Consider the following 14,828-nt stretch of genomic DNA (forward strand, 5'->3'; position numbering starts at 1 on the left):
GTAGTAGTAGTAGTAGTAGTAGTAGTAGTAGTAGTAGTAGTAGTAGTAGTAGTAGTAAATTTGGTTGTGTCGAATTTTATTTTAATCTGAAATTTTAAACAGGAAGCGGAACTAAACCGGAAGCACGTGCCAAATGACGTCTGTTGGAAAACCAAAACAAGTCTTCGGTGCATTGTTGCGACATCGTTGTTTGTTTCAATTCGTCCTGTTTTAAAAGCAGATTTCAAAATATTATTTTGGTTTCCTAACTCCGTGTGCATGGTAAGACTTTGTCGGATGAAATTAGCGGTTTGTTTAATGTCTAGCTAACAAAAACGGTGTTAGCTATCTGAAGCTAACCTTACTGCGACACACTGTTGCTCCAAATCAGCTGGAACACGAAGCGTCGTGTATGCTGAACAGTCGCGGTGCGTTTGTCTCCTTTGTCTCACGTTGTTCCCTTGTTCCTCCTGAAGCTGTAGTTCGGTGAAACCAACCTGGCACCGGAGTTTCAGCAGCCATGGCTCAGCAGAGAGGCGTTAACAGCCTGCAGTTCAACCAGGACCAGAGTAAGTTTCATTCTGACTGCATTTACCTACTTAAAACACGTTTCAACGGAGACCAAATTCGTTACATGAATGCACCTAAAATGTTTATTATTAAGCTACGCATTTAAAGTAATTGTAGACATATTGGTTGTATTATTATATAAGTAACAACATTGTGACAGTGCACTGACTGACTGTGAAGTGGATGTACTCTTTGTTTCTGCCTCAGCTTGATTGAGACCTGCCATGTAAAGCTGACTGGTCTGTGTAACGATCAATGACATGTACACACATTCTGCCATAATTACTTATTCAAAGATAAACCACAACATTTCCGGATATCTACTTCTTGCCAATAGAATCAGCTGTAAAGTGTGAATTTTTCCACCAGCACAGGATTCTATTTGGTCTGTGTTGAAATGTTGTTTTTTTTTTTTAAATATGGTAAAGATCTTGTTCCTTATAATTTAACCAAATTCATCCAGCTGTTGATTACATTTCATACTGGCCAGTCAGAAGCACAAACATACTCACTTCCACACTTTTGCCTGCTAAAAAAAAAAATCTGGATTTTATTTAATTTTTTTTATGCTGTGAATCTGTTAATGATGTAGAACCAAAAGATTTGGGGAAAAATGTTTTGCTTTTCATCTTTCACAGGCTGTTTTTGCTGTGCAATGGAGACCGGGGTCAGGATTTACAATGTTGAGCCGCTGATGGAGAAGGGTCACCTGGGTGAGACGGTTTCCCGCCATCTGATGTTTACAAACAGCATTTTTTTCTGCGAGGGTGCTGGCTGTTTGCAGCACCTCTCCCTTGTTCTGTTCATGTGTTTTTTTTTTTTAGGAATTTTATTATAATATTTAAAATGGTAATTTTTGAGAACAAATTAGTATCTGAACAGATGATGTTTGTGTTTTTGCAGACCACGAGCAGGTGGGCAGTGTGGCCCAGTGCTCCATGCTGCATCGCTCTAACCTGCTGGCAATAGTCGGAGGTGGAGTCAATCCCAAATTCTCCGAAATATCTGGTACGTTTGGATTACAGAGGAAAATCTCTTTAAGACTTACCTGGAAGCATTTTTTCTTAGTAGAACCTTTCTCGTTTATTTTTCTTACCAGACCCTTTTTTTTTCATATGGACAATATTGTGATTTTTTTTTTTTATTATTTTTTTCATTTTGCTGTCAGTGTGTTTCTTTCTGAATTTTTATATGTGCAAAATAAAACCTCTGCTCATTTTAGTTTTGATCTGGGACGACGCTCGAGAGTCCCGTGACCCTAAAGAAAAGCTGGTGCTGGAGTTCACCTTCACCAAACCTGTTCTAGCTGTGCGTATGAGACATGACAAGTGAGTTTCCTCTTCTGTGTGTCCTAATTTAGTCATAATAAATAGATACATAATCACTGATACATAATAACTGTTTTTTTAAGGATCATTATTGTGTTGAAGAACAAGATCTATGTGTACAGTTTTCCAAACAACCCTGTCAAACTTTTTGAATTTGACACCAGAGATAACCCCAAAGGTGACAACTTTCTTCTTCTGTAGATTTATTTTTCTTCCTTCATATTGTGCTGATTTAATCTACAACAAACTGTTTCTGTCAGGTCTGTGTGATTTGTGTCCCAGTCTGGAGAAGCAGCTGTTGGTCTTTCCAGGTCACAAATGTGGCAGCCTTCAGCTGGTTGTAAGTTACAGATATTTAAAGGGATCCATGATTAGTTGTAATATTAGACTTTATTTAAAGGGGACCTATTATGCAAAATTCACTTTTTAAAGGTTTTTTTACTCAACTTTGGGTATGTACTTCTTAAAAAAACAGTCCCAGGACCAAAAAATGCACCCAGGGGCATATTTATTGTAAGTAAATGCATTTTTAATGTATATTAACGACAAGTTTTATACTTCCGTTATTTTGTGATGTCAGAAGCCGTACGACAACCCACTGGAACCTGCGTTCAGCCCCTTACGTAGCAACCTGAGGAGGTGAGACTCCACCTCCTCAGTATAAAGAGCCGTCACAGTGTTGTTGTGCAATGCGCAGCTCATTTCACAACAAGCCTCCAATAGGGTAATGGGTAGAGTGTTGGACCACAGGATGGGAGACCAGGGTTCGAGACCGGCATGGGCACTATTTATTTTATTTTTTCCGTTCATTATGAACACATTTTCTCATGTACCTCTGTTGTTTCGCTTATTAAAGCCTTGTTAAAGCCCATTTGTTTGAGTTTCTGAGGCATTTTGACCGCTGCTGCTCCCTGCTCTGGTAACAGCATGCAGAGTGAGGGCAGAGCAGTGGAGGGAGAAGAAAAAAAAAGAAGCTGTGACCACGACTCTGCCTCTGGGTCTCATATGGTTGTACAACGGAGCTTCTGCTATTATTAGCCATGCTAACGTAAACGCTGGCTTTGGAGGGCGGAGTTAATGCCAACAGATTTTTGGAGGGCGTTACCAACAGAGCTCATTAACATAAACAGCTCTTCTGAATGGAAGTCAGAGCAGGCAGAACTAGAAAATGGGAAATTTTATTATCTGAGAATTATTTTGTGCATTAAATTGAATGAACATGGTCTGGATAGCCCACAGACATACCATAAAAATTTCTAGGACCCATAATTGGTCTCCTTTAATAAACATATATTTTAACTGTAAAATAAATGCAGTAAAAATTCTTTAGGCTGTTTAGTTTTTATCATTTTTATACTAAAAATTTAAAAATATATCACATGGACGGGGCCATTTTATTTACACGCAAAGCATTCTGGGTAAATGATGACATGGATAGATCCTCGGTACGAGGCTGCTAGCGAGCTATATCCACCCTGAAGGTTAATCTTGGACAATATCTGATGATCGGCTCTTTTAAATGAAACCAGAGAGCGTTGACAGAGAGGAGAAGGTAGAAATGACTCAGCCTGTAACTGAAAATATAGATGGAGGACAACAGAGCTGCTTCATGGAAGAACCTCAGCTTAGCCTGTTAGCTTTAGCGTTAGCCCCGATGCTCCCACCATATATATGTATGTATTAGCTCAGTGCTACACATTCTCCTCTCGTCACTGAGGTCCTCCATCCACATGACAGAGAGGGGAACACAAAAATGACTCAGCCTGTAACTGAAAATATGGATGGAGGACCTCACTTTAGCTTGTTTGTCGCTCTAGTGCCGAGCTAAAACATATAAGGCAACAAGGCGTCGGTGCTAGCGCAAAGGCTAACGGGCTAAGCTGAGGTTCTTCCATGAAGCAGCTCTGTTGTCCTCCATCCATATTTTCAATTACAGGCTGAGTCATTTCTACCTTCTCCTCTCTGTCAACGCTCTCTGGTTTCATTTAAAAGAGTCGATCATCAGATATTGTCCAAGATTAACCTTCAGGGTGGATATAGCTCGCTCACACCGAGGACCTATCCATGTTATCATTTACCCAGAATGCTTTGTGTGTAAATAAAATGGCTCCGTCCATGTTAAAATATATATTTTTTAAATTTACAAAACTAAACAGCCTACAGTATTTTTACAGTCTTTATTTTACAGTTAAAATATATGTTTATCAAATATAGTCTAATGTTACAACTAATCGTGGATCCCTTTAAAAACAATTGCTCCTCTCATTCAAATGTCCATGTAGTAACAGAACCCATCTCTGTCAGGACCTGACCAACACCAAGCCCGGTACATCGTCTGCCCCGTTCACCATCAACGCCCATCAGAGTGAGATCGCCTGCGTTGCGTTGAACCAGCCGGGCAGCGTCGCAGCTTCAGCCTCCCGCAAAGGGACCCTCATTCGGCTGTTTGACACCACCACCAGAGACAAACTAGTGGAGCTGCGCAGAGGAACCGACCCCGCCACCCTCTACTGGTACTCACTGTTCACCGAGTGACAGCTGCAACACAAGTGAGCAAACAACTAGCCAGTTTCATGTTCTGTGTTCATCTTTTCAGCATCAATTTCAGCCACGACTCGTCTTTCCTGTGTGCCTCCAGCGACAAAGGCACCGTCCACATCTTTGCTCTTAAAGACACCAAACTTAACCGCCGCTCAGCGTAAGACACCCTGTTGATCTCAAGCTTTCTTAGGCCTCCCACTGCTCAAATAAACCAAACACATCTTTGTTTCTCCTTGTCCCACAGCCTGGCACGTGTTGGGAAGGTGGGCCCTGTGATTGGTCAATATGTGGACAGCCAGTGGTCACTGGCCAGCTTCACGGTGCCTGCTGAGTGCGCCTGCATCTGTGCTTTTGGAAAGAACACATCCAAGAATGTCAACTCGGTCATCGGTAAAGAAACATTTTCTAAACTATGGTCAAAAATTTTAGAACTCCCTCATTTTTCCAGTTTTTTAATTTGCTGTTCAAGCAGTTCAAGTCCAATGAAGGTTACCCAAAACTTAAAGTCCAGGTGTTTGTGAGTTCAGTTTCCTTCACCGTCACAATGCACTCAGAAACTGGTGGGAACTCTGACAGGAAGGAGTGTCACTCAACCCTGGATCCAGCCAGACAGCCCCAGATCATCATACTTCTACTTTTATGTTTAACAGTTGTTGAACACTGAGAAACAGTACAGAAGTCCTGTATGATGAGCTGCAGATTTCATTTATATTCATCAGTCAACACCAACACCTTCTCGCAGGCAACAAGCCTCTTTTTCTTATTCTGAGCTCTTACAGATGGCTTTCTTGCTGCGACTCGACCTGTCAACTTGCAGCTCCAAGTCTTCTCTTCATAGTTGAAACAGCCTGACCTCCTAGGACCACTGTGAGCCACTGATCACACACGCTGTGGACTCTCAGAAACTTCTCTTCTGATGTTGTTGTGGATCTGAGTCTGCCACACCTCTTTTGTCAGAGTTTCTACCAGCTTCTGACTGCATTGTGACGGTGACGGAAACTGGACCAGAGTTCCCCCCAGAAAACTGGGTAAACCCGGTGGTAGGGCCGCTTTGGCTGCCTAACATGTTTTTATCAAAAACTATTAAAAGTTGACAGGAGATTTGTAAATGCGGTGTAATTTAAATATGTTTCATTGTAAGACATTGTTGACAGTACTTAACATACAATACTTCATAATACAGCAACTATGATAGGGGTCACCAGCCTTTTTGAGACCGAGAGCTACTTCAGCAGTAACACAAGTCGATATTTGTTTGATACAAACATAACTTTATGCAGCTCACCTTTAATTGTATTATTAATAATAATAATAAATTGTTATATGTGAATATTTGACTGACTGGATGTCTCTGTCATGGACTGGAGACATAGATACAGCGCTTGTAAAAAATTAAGAGACCACTTTAAAAAATATCACTTTCTATGATTTTACTCTTTATAGGTATATGTTTGAGTAAAATGTACATTGTTTTTTTATTATTATTATTCTATGAACTACTGACAGCATGTCTCTGAAATTTCAAGCACAAATTTAGTATTTATGCGCAGAAAATGAGAAATGGTCAAAATGATGACAAAGATGCAGCGCTTTCACAACTCAAATAATGCACAGAAAACAAGTTCATATTCATCTAGAAACAACAATCGTAATGTTTTAACTCAGGAAGAGTTCAGAAATTAATATTTGGTGGAATGTTTCCACTAAATACAGGGAAACTGTGCAGTGGTCTTTTAATTTTTTCCAGAGCTATCTATAGATGGACTGACAGACAGAAATGTTTGCTGTAGCAAATTTGACATCATTCACTTCAGTTCACTGGACAACATCATTATCAACAAACACTAAAACAGGAAAACATTGCTAAAAGTATGTTTTACAGTCACCGGGACCAAACCAGCTGCTTTCTTCTAACTAATACAAGGACCAAAGCCTTTTGACTCGTGTGAGAGAAAGCCATTGTTGCATCATCCAAATGAGATAAAATTACAACATATTAAAATTAAAACTGAGCTTTGATAGAGACATGATGTAAAAGCAGCAGAGAACAAACACAAGCTCACTGTTGCTCAATTTTTTTTGTTAAGTTGGAGAGAAACTAATGCATCAAACAGGAAGAATAGATTAAAGACTACTAAAGAGCAGCCTTCAGTGAAAAGAGAAAAAGTCTTATGGATGAACAAGTCAGAGTTGAAGAGCTTTGCTTCATAGTTTGTTAGATTTTTTTTTAGTTTCACCTGGCAATAACAGATCCACATGAAGCTTTAAGTGTCTTCAGTCCTGTTCAGCACTCTGCAGGTTTAAGGAAAGTTTCTACAGTGATTGTAAGTAGAGATAATGTGTCATCTTATGTAAACCATTTATTCAAATAGTTTAAGATCAGGAAGTGGATGAAAATAAAACAGTCACAATTAAGTTAAATTCAAACTTGTGAACAAATACTTTAATTAGGTGGTTTTTGTCTGGAAACACTTCTTATTGTTTTCTGTCCCTTCTCCTGCAGCCATCTGTGTGGACGGGACCTTCCATAAGTACGTCTTCACACCGGATGGAAACTGCAACAGAGAAGCGTTTGATGTGTATCTGGACATATGTGATGATGATGACTTCTGAACACAAACGAGGAAGAAGAGACCGTTTATCTGAGCTGAAGAAGTTTTGGTCAGGAGATGGTTGGAAAACGACTGTCAACGAGAAACGGACTCAGTGCTGTAGCCTGTTTCATAAAGTGTTGTTTATGTAAGCTGCTGAATCTGTAGTGTAGCAGTCTGAACACAGAAACACTTTTCTATGAGCCTGTATCTCATCAAGCTGCTTGCTTGATGTTAAATAGACCAGTAATATGTTGTATTCATAAAAGTAGATAAAATCAGAAAAAAAAACAATTTATAAATTCCCATTAATTGTTTTTTTAATTAGATTGTTATAAATAAATCTAATCATTTCATTTTGCAAAACTTTTAGGTTTGTCTTTCACCTGCCCAAGATATAATACATGTGCAACTTCAATATGTGCAGTCATGGAGGGAAAACATCCATCCTCTTTAACTTCTAGGGTTTTTCACATGAACACAATAAAAATCATCTGATTTTTACCCAGTTCTGAAATTAACAAAATCTAAGCTCTAGTGTATGAAAACACACGTTTTTTTTCACCATGCCATTATTAATTTAAGCGAAAATGGAAAGTCTGTGTTAAAAACTAAACTCTGTGCTATTTCTGCAGAGGGAAAGTAGCAGCCTTGTACTGCTGATGGAACAGACTTATCATCAGTAATTATTTAAATGACCTCTATAAAAACAGGGGTTTTGTCAGTTTGTACAGGAAAGATATTAGCAATGACATCGGTAAAGCAACTGTTGCAGCCCATCAATCTGGAAAGGGTTAAAGGTCGTTTCAAAACATTTTGGAGTTTATCATTTACAGAGCTGAAGATTGTTCACAAGCAGAAACCGTTTAAGACAGACGTTTATCAGTTGTGCCAGGAGTAAAAACACCCATTAAGGTCACCCCAAAGTCAGATTGTGCAACTCTCAGAAAAACTGCAAACCTCTCAGGGCCTGATCTACTAAAGGTTTGCATGTATAAAAAACGTGCAAACGTAATAGCATGTGCAAAGCTCATCTTCTGACCATGTGCACTGAGGATTGCATTTGTCAAATGAGTAAAATTGCAGACACAATCCATTTAGCGTGTTTGACTTCATGAACATGAATATATGATTATCAGAATGTGCAAAATACTGGGAGGAGGAGAGCACCCACAGTGTGATTTATCAAACCTGAAACTGATTGTGGTTGCCTTTTTTGTATTTATACTGTATTTAGCATTTGCGCAAGGCAGGTGCAAACTGGCTGGGCTCATTGTGGCCAGAAGGAGGCAAAGGTGCAATGACAAACGATGGAGGGAGAATGTTTTGTTCATGTGTAAGAAATAAAAATAGAGAAATATCGTCTATCCAACAATGCCTTTTTTGAACTGCTGTGGGATCAAAGTTTGGTGCCTCAAACAGAAATCATACCATATCTCCTGTGGAAAAACTCCTTGTAACACTGCATTCTTGCATCTGGATCATTTGCCTCCTCCACCAAGACCTCCAGCTCCATGGCTTCAAAGTTATTTTTTTCTTTTACAATCACTGCTCTCTCACATGCAAAATCCTTATTTCAACAGGGCGGTCCGCACCACTTTTGCACATGTTATCTGCTCAGCAATCCTAGATCACCTGCAACACGCCACTCGCATGCAATATTTTTGTTTGCACGTGCAATTTAGCACTGGTGTATTTGGGATCTTAGACATTAAGTTCCATAGTCTTTACTGGCCTCAGTTAGCAGGTTAAATATTAAAGTGCATGACAGTACAATTATACAAATTATAAACAAGTAAGGTTTGATTGGAGGGGTTGCATGAGAAAGTGTTTTCAAGAACAATACTTACTGTGGGTTCGCCAAGTTGCATATGAATGAACCACAAAACTTTTGGAGCAATGGGCCTCGTAAGAACCGTTCATACAAACAGAGTTTGTATGAACGATTAAAAGTGTTAAAAGTTAAAAGTGTTTGCTGAATCTGACGTGGCATGTTCGTATGTTTGTGCAAAACATAGTTTGAGAAATTTAGGATAAGAATCCAAAAATGTTCTTGCATGAATCCCTGTTGAAAACCAAACAGAACTTCAACACCATGACTCAACATATAGCCCGATGATGGAGGAGTGATGATTTGGGCGTGTTGTGTAGCTGCACAACCTGGGCACCTTGCAGTCATTAAGCCATGAACTCTTCTGTAGACCAAAGTATTCCAGAGTCAAATGTGAGACATCTGCTAGCTGAAGAAATGCAACAGAACAATGACCCAAAACATTAGATCTGCAACAGAATGGCAACAAAAAAATTAAAAAAAAGGTTGAAATGGCCCAAAATCCAGAGCTCAACCTGAAAGAAAATCGACAGGACCTTACGAGGACTGAGCATTAATAAATAGCAAACCACAATGGACATTTTTAAAGAGCATTTTGAACACCAGCACCTAATGATGTTTATAAAAAAAACTGTTTCTACAGCTGTGTGTCACAGTCTGAGCTTTCAGAACTAAACTCTGTGCCGTAGTTTTGTTTTCAGCTTGTGCAACCTGTATATAAAAGTAAATCACTGTCAGTCTCAGAGCATCCATGATAAATCTTTCGGTTTCTAAATCAGAGTTCATGCTCAGAAAAACAAAGTTGTGGCCACTCGTGTGCCTCAGACTAAAACACTTGTGTTGAAAAGAATCACTCAGGTGCTGTGGTTCCATCAGAGTTACAATTATATTCATTTAAAGTAGAACTGAATGCCAATTATATGCTTCATTTTACTCAAACGCCAGATGTTGGCAGCTGTAGGCAGGCCTGTTGATTCAAGAGCACATGCTTCAGTCTGCTACTGCAGTACAAACACAAAAGAGGTCAGAAACTCTCAGTTCAGCTGGTGTGGCCAACAAAGACCCCAGTGATCCTTGAGAAAAGGAGAGGAGGGAAGAGTGATTAGCATCTGCGGTATACAGCTCATATGTAAGCTGTGTGAAGAGTTTCACAATGAGAGAAAACCATGTGAGTATATTAGTATATACAACCCCACTTCCAAAAATAATGTTGGGACATTATTGTCTAAAGTGTAGATAAAAACAGAGCATACAAGATTTTTCGGTTTAATGAACTGAGGAGACCATCTGCTGGAGGTTTTAGAGAGGAATATTGTCCCATTCTCAACATCCAGAAAAGTTCTGGGCTTTCTTTGCCGAATATTTCATTTCATGGTGCACCAAATGGTTTCAACTAGTGGGATCTGTAAGCTTCCCATGTCATTGGTACTAATGCACCCCCATACCATCAGAGAGGCAGGTTTTTGAACTGTGCACTGATTACAAGCCAGGTGGTCCCTCTATAGTACAAAAGATGTGGTTTCCAAAAATAATTAGGACTTGCCATATCAAATGATGGCATGAGGGATGAGGATCAGTGCTTCCAAATCCGAGACCATATGGTCTTGAACCAGAAAAGGGTAGGGTGCCTTCTCTTGGTGGGGGAAGAGATACTCCCCCAAGTGGAGGAGAGTTTGAGTATCTCGGGGTCTTGTTCACGAATGAGGGAAGAATGGAGTGCAAGATCAACGGATGGATTGGTGCTGCGTCTGCAGTGATGCTGGCGCTGTACCGGTCTGTCGTGGTGAAGTGAGAGCTGAGCCAAAACGCAAAGCTCTCGATTTATCGTTGGTCTACGTTCCTACTCTCATCTATGGTTACGAGCTTTGGGTAGTGACCGAAAGAAGATTGCGGACACAAGCGGCTGAAATGGGTTTCCTCCGCAGGGTGTCTGGGCTCTCCCTTAGAGATAGGGTGAGAAGCTCAGTCCTCCAGGAGGGACTCAGAGTAGAGCCGCTGCTCCTCCACGTCGAGAAGAGCCAGTTGAGGTGGCTCGGGCAACTGGTTAGGATTCCTCCTGGACGCCTCCCTGGTGAGGTGTTCCGGGCACGTCCCACTGGGAGGAGGCCCAGAGGAAGACCCAGGACACGCTGGAGGGACTATGTTTCTCGACTGGCCTGCACACACCTTGGGATTCCCCCAGATGAGCTGGCCCCAAGTAGCTGGAGAGAGGGAAGTCTGGGTCTCTCTGCTTAGACTGCTGCCCCCGAGACCTGACCCCAGATAAGTGGAAGAAAACAGACGGACGCACAGACATATCAAATAAATAAGAGAGTAGAGGAATCCATTGCTTCGCAAAAATTGACCTTATCTTGGCTATTTTTAGACATATTCAGCCAAAATTGTGGGATGGTGGTAGATGACAGGGATTTTTCATAGTTTCTCCAGGAACTATTCTAGTTATAAATTTTGATTTGTCTGACCACAGCTGTGATGGACTTGCGACCTGTCCAGGGTGTACCCCGCCCCTCGCACTGTGAGTGCTGGAAATGGGCACCAGTGACCCACGCCACCCTGAAAGGAATAAGCGTGTACAGAAAATGGATGGATGGATGGATGGATGACCACAGTTTTTCATTTTGCCTCAGCTCATTCAGGTGGAACTCATCATGGAAGTGTTCCTGAGCTCATGCAGGGACGTCCCCGACAGAATCAAACATGTTTAATGCAGTGTCGCCACAGATAACTGACATCGAATAATGACTTCCAGGCCTTTTGTCCTTTGAGCTCAGATGTTTCTCTAGATTCTTACAATCATCTGATGATAATATTTGTACAACATTAAAAACACACACACCATAAAACAGATTTTATTAAGCATCTGTGCATGAAAGCTAAGAAGTCCCTAGAGTCTTATCAAACTATACCCCGCCTATGACACTACAGGATCAACAGCATGCAAGACCAAAACATGACAACAAATCTGTGCAATCAAATCACACAATATTTGAGCAGCACAAAGTTGTATTTTTTTACTTTATCTGCAGATGTTGAACATGTTACATCCCATCCATGAAACATTCCTGAACCTGTCAAACCTCCAGCTGCACCACCAATCCTACTTTCACAGTTTTAAACACAACCTTGTCTCTCTCGTCACGCTGATGATGATACGGCCAAGCTTCGGTCTCCCCCTTCAGCTTTTACAGGCCCTTTCATTTAAATAAGTGTTTTGATTAAATGGCAGTGATGACTCACTTGTTGAAAAACAAACTCTAAAAATGTCATTTTAATGTTTTTGATGAAAATAAATAAATTTTGCAACTGCTTTGTGTACTGCCAAATAAACCTTTGCTTTGTTTTCCTAATCTGCCTTTCAAACAGAGATTTCACTCAGTAAACTGGGATTTTTTGTCAGAAAGCTGTATTATACAAAGTTCTAGTTATAGGTACAGATACATAAACTGTTTCTGCTTAGAATATGTGTTGGGTACTCTCAGCTACTACCACACCAAACTGTTGGTCAACACTTGTAATATTGACTGAGCAATGACCCTTTTTTACTTTTTAAGGCCCGTTGGCCGTGGCAGCCATCTTGAATCAGGTTAACTCCGTGTGAATTGGTTGGTGTACGTCCAGTGATTATTTTCTGCACGTTTCATTCATCCAGAAGTTGCTTCTTTGCCTTTTTTTAAAGATATTTTGCTGCAAGTCACACGCAGATGCGGGCAAAACATTATTGCCCACTTTTTGACTTTCAGCAGCAGTTGACAAATATAAACAAGTTGTTAGCAGACTTTACAAACATAAACTACTGCTACCATGCCAAAGCAATACAAATACTACTGCAACAGAAAAATAAGTTGTATGTTTCAGAAAACATCATTTTGAATTTCATTATCACCGTTTGGTGGCTCTTACACAGGACTTGTCTCTTTTTCATCTTCAGATTATTTCGTATAGTTTGTGGCAGCAGCAACATAAAGCTAATTTCATTATAATCTGATTTTTTTTTTTCAGAGACACACAACACTTTGTTAGGTTTCTGTGTTGCTCTGAAGAAAAAGCGTTTTCAGGCCAGCAGCGCCCTCTGCTGGCCTGTTACTACATTACAGCAACAAAATTCCTGTATGGTAACAAACTTACGGGAAAGGAAGAAAATCATTTTTTAATAAAAGTTTAAATCAATATTTTTGGACAACACTTGAGAAATTGTTGATTATTAATTAGATTATAAAGCATTTTTTTAGATTATGATCAAACCATTTGATTTTTTTTTTTTTTTACGGTTCTACTTCACACAACCCAAATTGCCCATCTGCTCCAACCAACACTAAACTTTGCTTAGAAAGTGGTAGCTTTTACATTTGCTTCAACAAAGTTCTTTTTTTTAACTTTTTTAAAGACTTGACACAAAGATTTGAACAATTTTCTTGCTTTTTATTTTATAAAAAGTCAAATGATAAAATATTCATGAGAGGAATATTTATAAACTAATATTAGCTAGCCCAACCTGCTGAACTTTACAGTAAAATTGGAAACATCCAGTTTTCAGCAGGCACAACTTTCAATTCAACATTCGTGTATTGTTGGATTTTAAAAAATGATGGAAAAACAATCCTATCAAACATAAATATTCATTAAAAACAACAAAACATGATGATGCATCTTTGTAGTGGATTTTTTCATAAAAAGAAGTGTAGATCCACTCTAACCATCATTTTTTAAGGGGTTTATCTTCCAGTTTCTTAACACAAACACTTGTGCTCACTTGTATTTTGGCAAAATGCTGCACCAAAGTAGCTTTCCAGAAGAGTACGCTGACTGACAGGATCTAAAACCAGAGTCCAAAAACCTGTGCGCAGCGTCATGGGGCAACAGGAGGGCCAAACATTTCCATGGTCTCTATAACGAGCGACAGATGATCCAGAAAAGAGCTGACAGACACTCTGAGGATCCGAGCCTCATCTGCGCTCCACCTCCTGAAGCACAGAGACAGGTTCGGTGAGACGACCACACACTTCAGACCGACTCGTGACTGAAAGGAGAGTGGGAGGTTGCTTACACAGACAGCGTGCTGCCGGACACACTCAGATGTCTGCTGATGCCGCCTCTCCGTGGCTCTCGGTCGGGCGACAGGGACCGCAGGGCGATGACGGCCTCCGAGGACGACGGGAAGGGGACGTCCAGAGAGCTGAAGGACGGTGAAGGAAAACTGAACTGCAAAACAAAAACTTTTGCCCCCAACCCCATTAATCTACTCAGCTGAATCAGAAAAAAAAACTTGAAATCCACTTTTATATGAACTTTAACTCGCTAAATCTCTATTTACAGTGTCTATACATAACAACATACGTATGAGCATTCTGAGCTTTATAATAACTTGGTCATAATGAGGAATGAACAGTTGGCATATCATAACTCTGCACAAAACTGCTTTAAGGTGTCACAACAGACCAGTTTCAAACATTTATACCTGCAAACCTGAGTAAAGATTTTTTCTTTCTAAACTAATTCTTCCAGCACAAAATTATTACCTAAACTACTTTAAACTATCACTAAGACCAGAACTAAAAGAAACCCATCACCATACCACACCTCAGCAGACTGCAGCAGCTTCACAACGATCTGAATCAGATTTAACAGCTTCCTGCGAAGTTAAAAGTTGCTCATTTCTAAGACAATAAAAACCCAACGACCCTGTTGTACCTTCCAGGGTAATGTCTCTGTGAGACACTAAAGGATACAACTCCAGCTTGCCTGTTTCTAAATTGTTGTCCGCCTCAGTCGCCATCGCGGTTGTTTTGTTGACTCGGGTGAACCGGAAGTAGAAGTCTTTACTCTTGTGTTGTAGTCCGCTGCTGCCCCCAGTGGCGAAGGGTAGTATTACAAAAAAAAAATTACAGACAAAGTTTGGAGATTAGAATCAGGATAATATTTATTGAAAAGTTTAAAGAACGCAAAAAGAATTTATCGCTAGCTGGTGGTTTATAAAATAATATATAATAC

The 14,828-nt window shown here is 40.1% G+C and overlaps 2 protein-coding genes across 2 annotated transcripts; one reads left to right on the forward strand and one right to left on the reverse strand.

The window, feature by feature from the left end:
* Positions 1-122: 122 nt before the first annotated feature.
* On the forward strand, positions 123-8,381 carry wdr45 (WD repeat domain 45). The gene is made up of 11 exons (XM_014020512.1): positions 123-261; positions 456-548; positions 1,188-1,262; positions 1,453-1,557; positions 1,772-1,877; positions 1,961-2,055; positions 2,138-2,217; positions 4,182-4,390; positions 4,474-4,575; positions 4,663-4,808; positions 6,922-8,381. The coding sequence occupies exons 2-11, from the start codon at positions 500-502 to the stop codon at positions 7,029-7,031; spliced, it is 1,077 nt and encodes a 358-aa protein (XP_013875966.1). The 5' UTR covers positions 123-261; positions 456-499; the 3' UTR covers positions 7,032-8,381.
* A 4,857-nt stretch (positions 8,382-13,238) lies between these two features.
* lage3 (L antigen family member 3) lies at positions 13,239-14,631 on the reverse strand. Its single transcript, XM_014020513.1, has 3 exons — positions 14,567-14,631; positions 13,885-14,013; positions 13,239-13,801 (listed from the first exon to the last, which is right to left on the reverse strand). Exons 1-3 carry the CDS (start codon positions 14,611-14,613, stop codon positions 13,687-13,689), a joined length of 291 nt encoding a protein of 96 aa, XP_013875967.1. The 5' UTR covers positions 14,614-14,631; the 3' UTR covers positions 13,239-13,686.
* Positions 14,632-14,828: the final 197 nt, after the last annotated feature.

The sequence above is a fragment of the Austrofundulus limnaeus genome, unplaced genomic scaffold, assembly GCF_001266775.1.
Source record: "Austrofundulus limnaeus strain Quisiro unplaced genomic scaffold, Austrofundulus_limnaeus-1.0 Scaffold254, whole genome shotgun sequence".
Lineage (NCBI taxonomy): Eukaryota > Metazoa > Chordata > Actinopteri > Cyprinodontiformes > Rivulidae > Austrofundulus > Austrofundulus limnaeus.